The following is a 16,505-nucleotide window of genomic DNA, read 5'->3' on the forward strand; positions in this document are numbered from 1 at the left end:
GAGTTCCCAGAGACTGCAAAGCCCCTGCAGCTTGTAGCATGTTTCTCAACCTGCTGACAGGGGAAAACCTCCAGCTATCAACCACGAAACAAACCCAATTAACGCCTAACAACATTTCTAACCTATTTTTCTCTTAATGGTTACATGAGATTAGCGCTTGCACACATACTGGGAGTACTGGGAGGGTTCACACTTATTTTTACCATTGCACTTGGATCCCTTAAAGGAATAGTTCAGTACTTTGGGAAATACAATGATTTGCTTTATGGGTGAGAGTCAGACGAGAAGATGGTTACAACTCTCATAACACTCCCTAACATACGGTGAGTGAATGAACTCTGGAGTGTGAAAAATTACCCAGATACACTACAAGCTATGTTGCAGTGGTACTGCTGGTGGTTTCTCCCTCTACAAATGCATATGTTAAGTGTTTAAGGTATTTATTCATAACTAACAAATTTCTTCAGTCAGCTTTGTTTCTATGTAGTTTACATACTTATAACTCCCAACAGCTCCCCCGTTTTCCTGCCAAACATAATCCTACTTGAAGAATCCCTGTAAAAAGGGTGTTGTGGATGTGCCACTTTTCAACCTTGTAAATTAGTCTCTCATTGTCCATGTTAACTACTGACTGGAGAGGAAAAAAAACTTCAAGTGATCTGTCAGATTCATTGTCAGTTTTGACGTCGCTTTGCCTCTTTGTTGTGGTATGGAGCAGATTAGGACATCTTCACTGGGTAAAACTGAAAAATAAAATCCAGTTAGGAAGCAGTGTGAAGCTACAGAGAGCTGCTGGTTAGCTTAGTTTAGCATAAAGACTGGAAACAGAGGGAAACAATCAACCTGGCTATGTCCAAATGTTACTAAATCCACCTACTAGAACCTTTAAAGATCACTAATTAACATGTTATATGTTTTCATATATATAGAAAAAAAAACAGAAGTGTGATAACAACAAATTGCTTGGAGCAGTGACTTCCTGCGCTCTGTCCAAAATTACTCTTAAGTTTACCTTATAGTGAGCAGTACACTTTACTGACATCAGCATAGACTATACAAGCATGTACAGAGGTGTTTATACTCAATGGGTTGTTCATTTAAAATAATTTTTAAAGAAAAATGTAAAAATTATCTGATTCCAGCTTCTTAATGTGACTATTCTTTGGTTTCTTGACTCCTTTATGACAGTAAAATGAATATATTTGGGTTGGAGCAAAACAAGACATTTGAGGACGTCACCTTTGACTTTGGGAAAAACTGATCGACATTTTTCACCATGAATGAATAAGAAACAATTTCCTAATATATCAAGTTAAAATGTGTATTGCAGGAACACATGTAAACCAAAAACAGTAAAACCTATGTGCAAAGGAGCTGTCTGGGTTTTATTCCTCTGGGAGGTCTGGTGCCTGAAGCCTGGTGCATATATACATAAACATTCTTCTTGTAGGGGAATTTTAATTAAGTTTCCAAAATATGAAAACCCTTTCACCCTTAAACATCATGATGATCACATTTTTTATCCTGTTCTTGAGACAAGACAGGGTTAATACCAAGTCTTTAAAGTTTGGAAAGTGCTTAAATTTAACCGTCGACAAAGAACAAATTTGATTCATTTTATCCAGGTTAACTATTTCCCTCTGCTCCTGGTCTTCATGTGAAGCTAAGCAACGCAGCTGTTGGCTGCATTTCATTTTAATCCTGCAGACCAGAGAGTGGTTCTCATCATTCACATATTTCCCCAAAGTTTTCAAATCATTTATATTCAATATATATATTCAATAATTATAATCAATGGTTCCACACAAACCATGCAAGTTATAAACAAGTATTTCTATTATATAGTATAAGCATTGATGGATTTAGCATTGCACAACTACTTACTTGAATATTTAATTCTTGCAAGTTTATACTTCTACTAAATTATATTTAAGAAGCTAATATTGTACTTTTTACTCCACTACATTTATATGGAAACTGTAGTTACTGATACTAGAGGTGGGACCAAGTTTGGGGAGAAACAGATTACATGTAACAGGACTATGTAATCTGGATACAAAGTTAGTGAGTAAGTATTGGTGAGATTACAATTTTAAAATGAAGAATAACATTATTAAATTAATTAGCATTTATTTTGATAATTGATTAAGTGTTTTGAGTTGTTTTCTGACCAAAAAAAGGAAAAACATGCTGAGCAATCAGACATGACAGGATTAATTAATGAGGTGAAGTTATGGGAAGTAATCAGGTTACATTATTTTAATATTGTGATACTTGGATTACGTTACTGTAATCACTACATTGTTAATGTAACCCTCTTAACCTTCAGTGGGACCAAGTCATTCTTTTGTAAGCCACACGTCTCAAATCTCAAATCAAGTGAAGGTCCTGAAATCTGAAATCTGAAAGTGAAGTCATGATTCATTGCTGTTAAAGTCCAAGTTGAGTTGTCAGTCTGTTCTGATTTTGTCAAGTCAAGTTTAAAGTCATTAAATTGGTATCTTGAGTCTGACTCCAAATCAGATTACAGATTAAGATTTTAGAAACAGAACATGATGAATTCATAAAATATGATACTTTGCTTTAGACTAAACTATCAAAAACAAATATGCTTCATCTCCTTATATTAAAATTCTTACATATTCAAGTATCAATAATTGTATTCAAATAACATGATATAAATAATGATAAAACTTATAGAAAGGGTCCATTCTAAGTACTTTTTACTTTGAAACTAAAAGCTAGTTTTGTAACACTTATATTATCTGAAGTACTTTACTTATTTACTTATTTAAATATGAGTATTTTTGAGTCAGTAAGCATCATTGCTACTGTTATTTAAGTAAATGATATGAGTACTTTACAAGCCTCTGGTTCATCAGATAATCACCTTTATCTCCTCTGAGAGTCCTCTCACTTGATTTTACCTTTGCACTTGGCTCCATCAAGGTTTCCGCTCCTGATGCCCTGACTACATTGTCCTTACCATGTACCCCTCTGTGACTGATGAATACGCACGACTTCTGTTTATCTCACCAGGGCTCACAGCACACTGCTCATGGGCTAAGGAAGGCCTGAAGGAAGGAAGGAGAGGAAAAGAAGTCATTCTTTCCAAGCCACTGAGGCCAGACCCGAGAGAGCAAGTTGTTTTGGGGGGCAGTCTGCCCGCCATGAGAGACAGCTATTGTCCAAGCTGCTCCAGAGGACGGGGGGTTTTGAGTGTGCACTGGTATGGTGAGGGGGCTCGGGGGAAGAGTGGGAGAGAAATTTGAATTTCTGCTAAACTACGTCACAACAACAGGGATTGTGACAAAGAGACACTTTGATAAAGACATGGGCCAAGAATTGAACGTTGCTTCTCCATGGTGATTATATGTAATAAGGATCATTAATCATAATAAATTCACTCACTGACATGTTTCTTCAGTGTTTCATTCTGGGAAGAGTTTGGTATTAAGAAGACAAAAAGAGGATGAATAAAAAAGGTTAATGAGTTCAGTTTAGTCGTGCAATTTGTTATCTCTGCTTGGGGAAAATATAACTAACCAAAAATGAGGACTTAAGTTCAACTTAAATTGCAAAAAATCGGTCATATCAAGTGCTTTCTGTCTACAATTTAGTTCTTATTTTCTCCAAACAAGTGAATTGAGTCTGCCAGTGCGGGGAGATGATTTCAACCTGTTACCAAAAGAGACTAGAAGGGGATTCAGAGACTTCAGCCTCAGTCCATCTTCTATGAAAGGCAAATCCCGCAAACACACTTCAGTTTGTGTCATTGCTTATTCCCAAGGAATGTAAAATGTGAACATTTTCATTTTATTAATATCTCAAGTGGAGTTTATTCCACACAATTCACATTTGGATGTGGGTAAGGGAACAATGCATTGCATGATATGTGTTTACCTTTTCATAGCCATACTTTAATTTAAGAAAAATATGTTGTTAGAATTATGGCAGTGTTCCAGCTTTATTGGTTCTTCCACTTTCCTCACTTTCTCCATGACAACTGCTCTCTGTGCGGAAGCTTGAGCTACTACATGTTTTCAGAGGATTACTGGTACCAGTGAATATTGTTTTTTGATGGGGATTCATTGTATTGCTACAATTGGCTGTTTTGTCACTGTTGAACATTACCATCAATGGGATTTTAAGATGTGTGGCATCGATTCCACCAAGGCCAAATACCTTATCTTGCAATGTCAACAAAAGCGGAAAATTTAATTTGTGTATCTGCCACGTGATTCAGATCTGCTCCAAAATTCAATGGGCTCTTCTGTGGCCCATGCTACACCCTTCCACCAAGTTTCATGAAAATCGGGCAGTAGTTTTTCCATAATCCTGTAGACAAATAGCACTGACAACATAATCTCCTTTGTTTCAGGAATTTTCAAAGAATTGTTAATGCACAGACTATTTCACTTGTTTTAAGAAAAAAGAAACTTAAGGACCCATTTGATTGAAAATAGATATTTGTAGTGTAGCTTTCATTCTTTAAAATAAAGCCTACTGTTTGATAAATTCAGTTTTGCTTTGTGAAACTCGTTACATAATAAAGTTATGATGAAACATTGGATGTTCAATTTGTCAAGTAGTTTACTGACAGGAAATTATCTTAATTATATATTATTAATATAATTAATTATATATTATTAATTAATTATATAAATTATGTATTTTTGCTGAGAAATAAATGCAGAACAGTTTCATTTTCACTAATGCAAAAAGTTGTTCTCAGATTTAAGCTGAAATGATTTGTCAATAATTCATTAGTTGAAAAAGACACAAAATTATTTTATAACTATGTTGATAACTGTTTCGATCAGTTTTTAAAATGTTCAATGTTCAATGTTCCAAATGTTCAATTATATCAACTGCTCAAACGTGAGGATTTGCTCTTGGGCTCTGGGAAATTGTGATAAAATTTGAACTATTCTCTGATATTTTAGAGACAAACTGACAGTTTTGTTTATTAGCTCTACAAAAACTGTATGCAACCTTTCCCACTGAGCTTTTCTTTTCATTTCTTGTGCAGATGCAGAATAATGAGTCATGAAGCAGGAAGCTGCTACTACAGCTTGCAAACTCGTGAACATCCTGCAGATGCTCGGTCGAGGTCCTGAGAAGACAACTCAAAGAGCAGGAATGTCACACTGAGGGACCTCCTCAGTCTTAGTTATCCCAGTTACAGCAGTAAATCCATCACTATGTCTTTCTCTGCTAAGATTCTTTTCCTCTTCCTCATTTTGCTACCTTTCGTCTCAGTTTTGCATCTGTCTCTCACTCGTTCTGGAGGCAGCGGGCTTGGGGCGAACAATTTCTGTGGAATTCAGGGTCCTGGTCTGGGTCTCGACCAGTCTGCGCTTGAGTGATTTCTACTGTTTGGAGTTAGTGTTTTCCCAGAGAAGCTTCTGGTCTGCCGCCTACCCCCTGTCCTCTTTCTAAAACACACACATGCACACATAAACACACAGAGATGTATTCTGAATGCAAATTTATGTGAGTCCAGTGTACTGGCCAGCAGCCAAAGTCAGCACTGAATCAGAGGATCTGAACTCTCAAGTCCAAAAATAAACCACAAAACCTGGGAACACAACACACAACTTAAAGTCACGGTGACAATGACAGATTTTCAAGACTGTGTGCACGTGTGAGTTTGCCTCTGACCATTTGAAGACATCATTACACATTATTCATTTGCATAAATGCAATGTTGACTAATCGGGACTTCATTTAATAGTTTAAAGATGATTAAACACAGAAAGGGTTAACCCTAACCCATCCAGAGTTTGTGTCTCCTCATAAATCTGCTTAAATCTTACTAATCTTAAACTAATTGTATTAATTTTTAGACAAAACAGTTTTAAAGTTGATATTAAATCAAATTAAAATATAGTCCAGGGATTTGTCCAAAGGGAACATATCTGTCTACCACCACCTGTAAAGCTCAGTCTAATTAACATCTTATATCTCAGTTGAGATGAGTGTAAAAACTATAATTTTCCATTTTACGTGTCAGACTATTGTTCCATCTGAAATCACATACTATGCACTACAGACCCAGTATGTGTACTATCATTCCACATTCCAAATAGTTAACATTTACTCTTCAATAGAGATATTCAACAGTGCAAGTGGTTGTGAGTACACAGATAAATTAATTTTAGCTCTGCACAGGGCTGACCCAGAGCAGTAAAGAGTTGTTCCTGAGGAGTTGAAGAGCACACAAAGAGGCGGAAGGGCGCGTCAGACCGTCACATTTCTTTAAAGGGTGGAAATAACCGAGCGGGTAACAGGCCCAATTGTTGCAAATTTGTTATCTGTGAGGCCCTCGGCCCCTTGTAGGAAGGACGTCAAGAGGTTGGTTTGTCCTGCTGTCTCCGTTTCATCTGGCGAAAGCTATGTTGGTTCCCCTGCATGATTTTTTTCTGCCCTTTATTTTTGAAATTGTTTGCTTGTTTTATCTAAACAGCTCTGAAGAAACGATTTCCAGGTCTGAGTTTAAGATGAATGGTCATCATTGAGAAATGGCAGCTGTTGGAAACCAATCTGTCTCAGCTGGAAAAAGGCTCTCAGGTTGCTGGTTGTGTCCTTCTGCTGAAAGCAACATTAAGACTGCTGATAAATCTGCAAGCTGCACACTGTGTGCCAGCAAAAAGTCAAAAGGGAAACTGGTATCTTGGTTCTACTAAACAGCCTCTATCATATTTGCATCAGGCAGAAATGAGGAGCTAAAGTGGACACATAACTGTGCAGTATCCCTGAAGGACACTTAAAGATGAAAAGCGGGCCTTTTGTAACCTCCAGTCATTCAGAGAGGAAGGATTTGGTTGACCAGAAAACAAACAAAGGAAGCTGACAAGGGTAGCTACCATAAAAGGAGCAGGTCTAGAAGCACTCTGCTGGACACAAAGTAGTGCACAAGACCTTTTATAGCTTCTTGCACTGCCCTTACGTATCCCTGTTGTATCATTAAATACTTCAACAAATGCTGTTTGTCAAGTGTCCAAAGGTTCAGAACAGGATTTCCCATGATCGTATCAGACAGAGTTTCCCTCAGTGCTGAGCAGCTCAGATGGGGAGGATGAGGCACAAGGCAGGGAAGGAAATACTATTGATATTGTTCAGGATTGCAAAGCTTTTGTGTTTCTTTGTCACTAAAGTGGCTGAGGTAATGGGAGCGTATGGCTCAACATGTGAGATCGTGTTAATGTAAATGGAATGGGTTCAGGAAATTGGAAAACCCTGGTGATGCATGAAAGGTCTCCGTGCTGCAAATGACTGCAATCGCCTCTCTCTCTCACACACACAATATACAAGATATACACAAACACAGAGGGTTTCTAAGAACAAAGAAACATTGTTGAGTTTTCCTTATTTTATAAACAATTATAAAAATCTGAGACCCAAAAATTAATATCTACACTGAACAGAGGTAGAGAACTCAGTGGATTTCACTTTTTACAGTGATATTTCTTCTTTTTTTTTTTCTCTTTTAATTTTCCCTCAGCATTATTCAGAAAAATATAAAATAAACAACAAAATAGGCCAGGAAGGGTCTTATATTTAAAAAAGAGTAATTTTCAATTGTTTTATCGTTTATTGTTTTAATCTTTTTATTGATTGACCAGGATATTGTGTCAATGTACTGTCACTGTCTGATGTCATTAATAAATAATATTAACAGAAATAATGATTGCATTGATATATATTTACATATTTTGTATATTAGATTAGATTTTTGCCAATAAAATTATTAAAATAAGCCAATTCCACTAAATGCATCAATGTTATCCATGTTAACAGTTATTAATCTAAGTTTTCAAGCAAATTTCTTTTCACTTTTATATATCACTGTAAATGTTATAGTGTTTATTTCATGTATATTATAATGTATTAGTATGCATATGGAACAATTTTAGATTCATATAACTTTATTATATTACTATATTTATTTAGAGTTTAGATTTATTTATTTATTTATTCATTCATTCATTTATGTAATTTATGTGACTCTCCAAACTTTATTGTTAAAAGTTATATTCAGGCAATAGTAACATATAAACAACTTTAAGTAAATGCCAAAACATTTTAAAAAACATTCAGTATAGGGAACGTTCAGGAAACTTTACCATTCAGTAGGGTATAAGCAAAATAATAGGAGGGGGGAAATAAATATAAAATAAAGATTGTAAATATATTATATATTACTATAAATTCAATATTTTTCAGACTGTAGAATTGACATATAGGTTAACAGCAGTGAAAAGTAAAGTGAGGTTTTCTTTTCCATCAGTCCATTTATGTATGTGTAAAAAAAAATTCTGGATAGAAAATTCTGCATATCACTCCAGAATATTAAATTGGAATACACATAAATCACAACTAATAATCAGTTTAAAATGACACCCCTTTCATCTTATTTATCTGATATTATCCATGCTTTTTTCCAATCCAATTCACCACAGAAGACCAGAACATTTGCATTGGATGAATATTGTTCTCTATGAATGTGTTCTGAATTTGTGTATTATTATTATTATTTTTAATTTCACCATCCAATTCTCCAAATAAAAACATTAATTTTCCAATCTGATGACAGAGTGTTATCATGAGAGTTTCTGTAACGGTTCTGTGAGGTTGCAAGTCGTGCCTAGAAGGGAACCCTTGATTTGCGAACCTCTCGCGAGATTTCTGATTGTTTCTCCATTGTGTGCGTTCCAGTTGCATGTATTAATTATGTTTTACAGCGTGGATTTATAATATGGCAAGCGCTTTGATTAAGACCTAGTTGGGTTTAGGGACAAAATACTACTGGGTATGGTTAGGAAACTATAATAACTCTCGCGAGACTTTCGCGGATCTGGGATTGCGCAAATTCACCGGAAGGAAAAGTAGAGGTCACCTGACATGACCAAAACAAATATGGTGGCCACAGTGACGGTAGTAAACCGACATCGAACATTTTGCTGCGTTTCTCCTCGTCTGTCTTAATATGTCCTGTCGGTTTTGGAGACCACATATTTTGCATACCGACCGTTTAACTGATCAACTGTTTGTGGACCATTTTCTGGACAGAGAGCCGAAACGAAACCGAACAAGCTAAACGGAAGCGTCTGTGTCTCGTTTGAACATAAACATCCGCCTCTGTCAGGAACGCGTGTGTTTACTACGTTAGCGTGCCGTTTCAGTCGAAACTGTGAGGAAAACATGAGAAGTAATTTCAACGGAGCGAGGACTTGTGTGACTTACTTTTTCGTGGAACAGAGGACAAGCTAACGGTCTGAACAACATGTAGCTCACGTCTCGCTAAGTGTCTCATCCTGACCAAATGAGCAAGACATGTTGGACTTTGCCTTGGAGACAACCTGAGAGCACCGAGAGGGTAAAATAGACAAGTTAACGATATCTTAACATGGGTCTGGTGAACTTTGTCATCTCCACTGTAGGAAGATGTCTGGACGCCGTCTGTGTACTGCTGGACGTGAACTTTCTGATCGTCCACACCGTGGTGCGGACCATTCTGGCGGTCATCTCCTTCATCAACAGCCTGCCCACCCTCCTCCTCAACTCAGTGATAGAGTTAGGGAACTTAATGGTGTTTGGCTTGATGTCCATGGCAGAAGCGACGGCGAATGTAGCCCACGGGACGGTGACCATGCTGGGAAGCTTGGTGCTGGCGCTGGAGGGGCTTCTGGAGAGTCTGAAGATGGTGGGCTACCTGTCCATGCATGTCTTGCTGCGTGGGAAGGAGCAGCTGTGTCGAGGTCTGCTCTCAGTGATGGAGGGCTGCGGCATCGCTGTCAGCCTGGTGGTCTATTTCGTCAACACTGTGGTCAACTATGCACTCATCACCACGCAGAACATTTACCTTGTGTTGGTCAGTGTGTGGCAGACGGTTTCCAGCCCACTGCAGAAGGTGCTGGAGCTCACGCTGACCTCCTTCACCTTTCTCTACAGCAGCCTGGTTGGCACGTCAGCATTCTTGTGGTCACCCTGTAAGCTGGTTTTGGACTTTGTGGTCTCGCTGGTTCATATGTTTATCAGCATCTTCATACTGAACATCTACGGCCTCCTGCTCACTGTTACAATTGCTCTCACTACTACCGCATACCTGAATCCAGAGCTGACCCGGCAGGCTGCTGGGAGAATTGTGGATTATATGAACTCTTTTCCTGCCCTAGGCAGACTTTATTTGGCCCTTTACCGCCTCGCTTCAGCCTTGCAGAGAACCCCACATTTTCTGCATAGTGTCATGCAGTGTCTGCCCAGGATACTCAATCACCTCTACCTGTTAGAGAGAGGACTTTGGCAGCAGCTCTCTCGACTCAGCAGCCAGCTAGGCTTGGCTCTGAGGACACAGCGCCACAGGGACAACAATAACAGAGACCGTGGGGATGGAGACCCCGGAGAGGAGAGGCGGGACCCCCCAGATGGAAGAGCAGGAGATGGAGCCCACCAGGAGCTGCTGGATTTAGTTTTCCCCTCATCGAGCACAGACAGACCACTAAAGAAGCAGCTGTCCTTGGGAAAAGATGGTAAAGATGCTGAGAATCTGCTGTCTCTGCTGAAGGAGCAGGAGGACAGAAAGAAGTGTGTGATCTGTCAGGACTGCACCAAGACAGTGGTGCTGCTGCCGTGCAGGCACCTCTGCCTGTGTAGAGACTGTACGAACATCCTGCTGAGGCAGCCCATCACTCAACAGAACTGCCCGCTCTGTCGGCACATGATCCTCAACACTATGGACGTCTATCTATGAGGGACCAAATAGATTTGGGGGAACAGATCCTTCTATACTACATTTTACCACCACTGAAATTGTGTTGTGTGACTTGTTTTTTGTTAAGCTGTGTTAAAGGATCAATCTGGTAATATTCTACATTTTTGTTGCTGTCAGAGAAAAGTCATAAATCGTCAAACTCAAAAACACATTAGTGAAGGGCAGGTGCTAACAATTATTTTCATGATTAATTAAAATAATAATAATAATAAAGGTTTATAAAATGTCAGCAAATTGTGAAAAATGCTCATCACAGTATCCCAGAGCCCAAAGTGATGTTTTCAAATTGCTTCTTCTGTCCAACCAACAGTCCAGAACCCAAAGATTCTTCATGTACTATCATAAACGACAAGGAAAAATACTAAATCCTTACATTTTAGAGACCAATAAATGTTTGCCATTTAACTTGGAAAAATAGTTGGTCTCATAATTAGTCTGTCTCATATTACTCTGCTGCTTCTTTTCCCTGACTGTACTCAACATACACCTTTTCACTGAAATTGTAAATCTGAAACAGGCCACAAATATGTATTTTTACTTTTTAAAAAGAAAACTGGGCTCAGTGGTTTTTAGCATATGTTATTGAAACAGAAGTAAACAGGCTTTGATTACACAGACTTGTTACTAAGGTCAGTTCATTGTTTGCTCTGTATTTTGGGGGATTTATTGACAGTTAATAAATGAGAGAATATCACCAGACTTGACTTGTAAAATTTGAGTTCAGATCTGTGCACCAGTTGAGATCAGAGATCAGATTAGAAAAGAAATACCAAATCCCAATTCCGTACTGCATACTAAATGCATACAGTATGTACTTTATACAGATCTGCTGTGTGCATTGCATTGTGGGAGAGTAGTGTTCAACAACCAGGGTGCAAAATTAATGTTTGTTCGAATGTTTATTTAAAAATGTAATAGCTGATCAATAGTTTACAACAGTTTTTTTGACTGGTGAGTGAAGGAACTCTATCAGCCACTTCAGTATTTTAGAAGCATTTGGCTTGTTGCAAATTTTGTGCCCTGCTTTCAAAAGCACAGAACACTAAAAAGAAAAATCTTCTTTTTTGTATGCATACTCCCTGGTCTTTGTGTGCTTTGCTTTGTTGCTTTTCATACACAAATCCTGCTTATAATTAGTCTGCAGTATGGTTTTGGGACACAGCTAGATGCAAGATGCACTTGTTTTAAATATTCCAGTATTGCCACGCTTGAGTCTCAGGTTTCGTAGCCATGGTAACCCGTCAGTGCCCTTCCCTTATGCTGAAATGTTTACCACCACTCATGTCTTAAAACATTGTGCTTTTAGGGCCAAGCTGTGAAGAAGTAACACTGTGCTTTAATGCATGAGTTTACAAATGATTCCACAGATGCTGTATGTTTGAACGCTGTGTGAATAACAGTGTATTCCAAGCAACACCATGACCTTTTATTCTGTTGTAAAAGCTTTCACCATTTAAATATACTTCTGTGATTGATGACCACTAGAAAAGGTTTTCTGTATTTAAGGAAAGTGATTTAAAATTTTCCAGTCAGGCCTGATAAAATAGAGCTTTATTCCATCTATTTGTTCTATTGATAGGGCTTATTCCAGTCTTCCATCAGAGGCATATTGCAGTCACCACCAACACGTAATCCATAAACGGTTTTTCCTTTCCCTTGTCATTGTAATAAAACAGATTTTTGTTGTATAAAAGGACCATAAACTAATAAGGCTTTACAATTTCATTTTCTTGTTTTGTTGTTGTCAAAGCTTAAGTGTTGATATTGATCTTTGTTTAAAGTTTACAGGGCATTATTGTGACACCACTTCATGAATTATTATTGATGGTGGGGCGTCAGATTTGTCACACACCCTCATTTGTTCTTTCAAATGTTTGTTGTTTCTCTTCTTTGTATGATTTGAAGACATTGGATTTCTGCATTGTTTTTGTGGCTGGAGTTTGTTGTACCAATAATAAGTTCCCAGCTTCATGACAGATATGATTAGTGAACGCGGTCTGAATGTCAGTTTTTGATGAGGTTCCTTGATGATTCCTGTAGAATACTCCTCTGGGGTTGCAGTTGACTGAAAACAGCTCATGACCATCATCTTTTGCTACCTGCAGTTTGTATGACTCAGTGAGGGGAAATGTGATTTGAAGGCATGGATGGTACGTTTTTTAAATGCTATGCTTGCCATGTAATTGTCAAGTCTTTGGTTCATAATAAATCAACAACCAATGAAACTCTGTTCTTTTTTTTTTCAGTCCAACTCAATTATTGCAGATGCTGTTACAGCTGGACTCCTAGACTGTGACAAATGCAGGGGACACATGGATATATCAAATACTACACTACATTTATTAGGAATACAACCAATGATTATTCTACAGTAGAGCTACAATGATTTATTGATTATTAAATTAATCAGCTAGTTTAATAATCAATCAATTTGAGTAAGAAAAATTAGTTAAGTCAAAATTCTTTGAATCTAGTTTCTTAAGTGTGAATATTGTCTGGTCATTTTGGACTTTGGGATCCACTGATTGACAATTTCACCATTTTATGACATTTTATGGACCAAATAACTAATCAGTTATTCAAGAAAATGACTGACAGATTAAAAAAAATGAAAATAATCATAATTATCTAAGACTTGAAAGACATATATATGATGAACATTTTGGCAATGAGTATCCACATGTTTGGATACGTGCTAAGATTAGGACAAGAGTAACTGATCAATTAATCAAGATAATAATCAACAGATTAATGCAAATGAAAATAATTGTTAGTTGCAGCCCTAATGCACAGATTATTTTCTTGATTAGTCATTTCGTCTATTGAATGTAAGCAACAACATCCAAAAACATCCAAGATTTCTAACATCAACAGTACAAAACCTGAAGATATTAAGCAGATTATCATAGAAGAGACAGAAAACTTAATTTGAGGTGAAACCACTTTAAAAAAAATTGCTTAAACAATGATGTGTCACATAAAATAGGTTGGGAACTACTGGTTTGGTGAGTGGATGAGTAAAATAACACGAAGGCCTTTATGCATGAGCCACAATAAAGTGTGTCCCATGCTACTAATTGTGCTGCCTTCAGGTGCATTGCAAAAAAAAACAGAAAACAAAAATACAGCAGCAAGCAGCAGGGAAGGTTGCCACAAAAGGGTATTATTCACAGTAATCATTCTGACATGTCACGGTAGGAAAGCTGCAGGTGTAATAAAATGAATTTAATGAAATCTAATAAAATGAATGATGGGTAAATTTAATTCGACTGCGTCATGCTGCCTCACTGTCACAGCTCAGTGGGACACTTGAATAGAACAAAGTGATTGTTAATGTTATTAGCAACACCTGTGTTTTTCATACAATGACAAGTCAAAATGTCTTCTGTTACAGGGATAGTTCAGGGTTTTTTTTGAAGTGGAGGTATTATTTACTCATCAATTGGCTCCACCAAAACAAATAGGTCTGCCACTGGACTGGACTGTTGCCAAGCAACACAAACATTGTCCTGCACACTAAAGTGTAAAGTGTGAAGCACCAAAGTTACACAATAATTCAAACAAACTGACAGATCAGCGGCAGCAGTAGACCAGCAACTCCTGTGATCTACAGGAAAAAATTACTTACTGTATTTTGACAAAAGAGTCTCTTTAAATGACAGAGAGAGAGAGCTTTCCTGTTAGAAATGGCTATCTTATGGAAAAGTAAAGTGGTGAAAATATTGTAAGTGTATAGTACTTGCCTCAGGTGGCTAAAATATTTTGCTGCTGACCCTGTCGATAGCAGTTCATTCTCCTCCTGCTGCTTCGCCAAACTGGGGGCATGCTGATCACCAATTACTGTACGTAATACACTGAATATGGATAAGTACCTCATAGAACCCCACTTCAGACAATCCGAACTATCCCTTTAAAAAGGCCAGTGTACAGTAGAAATAATCACATCTCCATCTTACATTCCTACCAACATAGTTGACTGAAACTTACATATTTTAGGCTTTGGAATCTGTATATTTTTTTTTCTTGGTTTTAATGATTACACCATATGTTCATGACGTCCACGCTCCCTGCAGTTTGCCTCCAGGGCTTTCGTATGTGGGTGATCCAGATTTTTACGGCCGGAATACAGTGAGAAGTACAGCATGTCCACCGGGGCTGGATACACAAGTTTACTTTCACTTGTTGATGCTGTATCTGAAACCAGAGATGATGCAGCATTTGAGTCCAGAGATAGCTCATCTTTCATGTCTTGCATCTGTGAAGATGAAGGGAGTGTTTGGGGGCTGCAGAAGGGGTTTCAGGGTTAGAGAGGAGTGGGCCCCTAATGGTCATATGGGACCACTTCCACCACCATATGACAATTCACCAGAGCTTTGAGGTTTACAGCTTCAACCTCGTTCCCAATGTTCTCTCTAAAAATATCCCAAAACTTTGTATCAGACATCTGCTGAGATAAAAGAATGTACTCAAGGACACTAATCTACAGTGTATATATATATATATATATATATATATACTGATAGTTTGGGATAGTTAGATAGTTCTGATTATTTGAAGTGTGAATGTATCAAGTACTTATTGATAGTCAGTGTTTTAGCAACAGTTTGGATAAGTACCAGCATGGAATTTAAGCAATGTACTGCTGTGGACAGAGTCAGCAACAAAAAGATATTTTAGCCATTTAAAGGAGCAGTAGGTAGCAGCTGTGAATGCAAAACTGAGTACTTCAGTCCAAATACTGATTAGGAAGCATACAGTGTTGTCATCAGAGAGGCAAGTATTTTAACTTAACATATTTCTTTGATCTCTGATGACATATAGTGGTAATTTTATGACTTATTACAGTAAATATATTACAGATTTAACCTTTACAAAATATCCAGCTTAAAATGCTTTATTTAGCATATTTTCACTGCTTCACTTTGCTGTCAGAAAGTCTGTCCACAGCAGTACATTGCTTAGTTTCCGTGCTGGTGCTCCTCTCAGCTTCTCCAAACTGGAGGCACGCTGACTGGCATCTACTGTTGGTAATACACTGACTGATCAAAAATTACAGCAAATAATCTAAACTATCCCTTTAAGTTTGATGATATCAATTAATCTTTTACTGTCGATTGGTCCTCTTATTTACTGAAGTTAAGAGTGACAGAACAGGAGACATCACGTCTTATCATCTTCAGAGGTGTGCGCAGGCTTCTTCTGGATGACCACAAACCAAACACTCTGTCAGCGATCAGAAAACTAATCCAGAGTTTGTTTATTGTCTCCTGACCCGTGAGCCCAGCCGCAGCAGTGTTTATGTGTTAGCTGTAAATGAGGATGGTGTTAACATAGGAGAGGAAGTTTGATGTCAGGGGAAGAGCGGGGAGGAGTAAACCAAAGGAGAGCTTTATACTCCGGGGATTCGACCTCTTCCTCCTGACCCCCCTGGTCCTGGCTGGGGAGCAGTGTGGGAAAATGTCAGAATCGAGTGCACTCTTCCCTGCTTCACCCAGGCTCTATTTTTTTTTCTGTTTATGATCACTGTCTCCATCTCTGACTCTCCATTTCTCCATCATCCATTAAGTGTTTGCTTTAATCTTGGTGCCTTAATGAGTGGGAAAACCTTGAGCCATCATAACAGTGAGCATCTGCCCTGCTGAAATGTTAAAGACAAACAGTGTTGATCTGGAGTCGACCCTGACCTCTGACCTCCCTGTGGGGACTCGGAACAATAAGAGAATTCCCC

The 16,505-nt window shown here is 38.0% G+C and overlaps 1 protein-coding gene across 1 annotated transcript; it reads left to right on the forward strand.

Moving 5' to 3' along the window:
• The first annotated feature begins 8,879 nt into the window (after positions 1-8,879).
• rnf26 (ring finger protein 26) lies at positions 8,880-11,271 on the forward strand. The gene has a single exon (XM_084716972.1). It carries the CDS (start codon positions 9,413-9,415, stop codon positions 10,754-10,756), a length of 1,344 nt encoding a protein of 447 aa, XP_084573098.1. The 5' UTR covers positions 8,880-9,412; the 3' UTR covers positions 10,757-11,271.
• The last annotated feature ends 5,234 nt before the right edge of the window (positions 11,272-16,505 follow it).

Source organism: Lutjanus erythropterus, chromosome 4 (assembly GCF_056507025.1).
Source record: "Lutjanus erythropterus isolate fLutEry1 chromosome 4, fLutEry1.hap2, whole genome shotgun sequence".
Classification (NCBI taxonomy): domain Eukaryota; kingdom Metazoa; phylum Chordata; class Actinopteri; order Lutjaniformes; family Lutjanidae; genus Lutjanus; species Lutjanus erythropterus.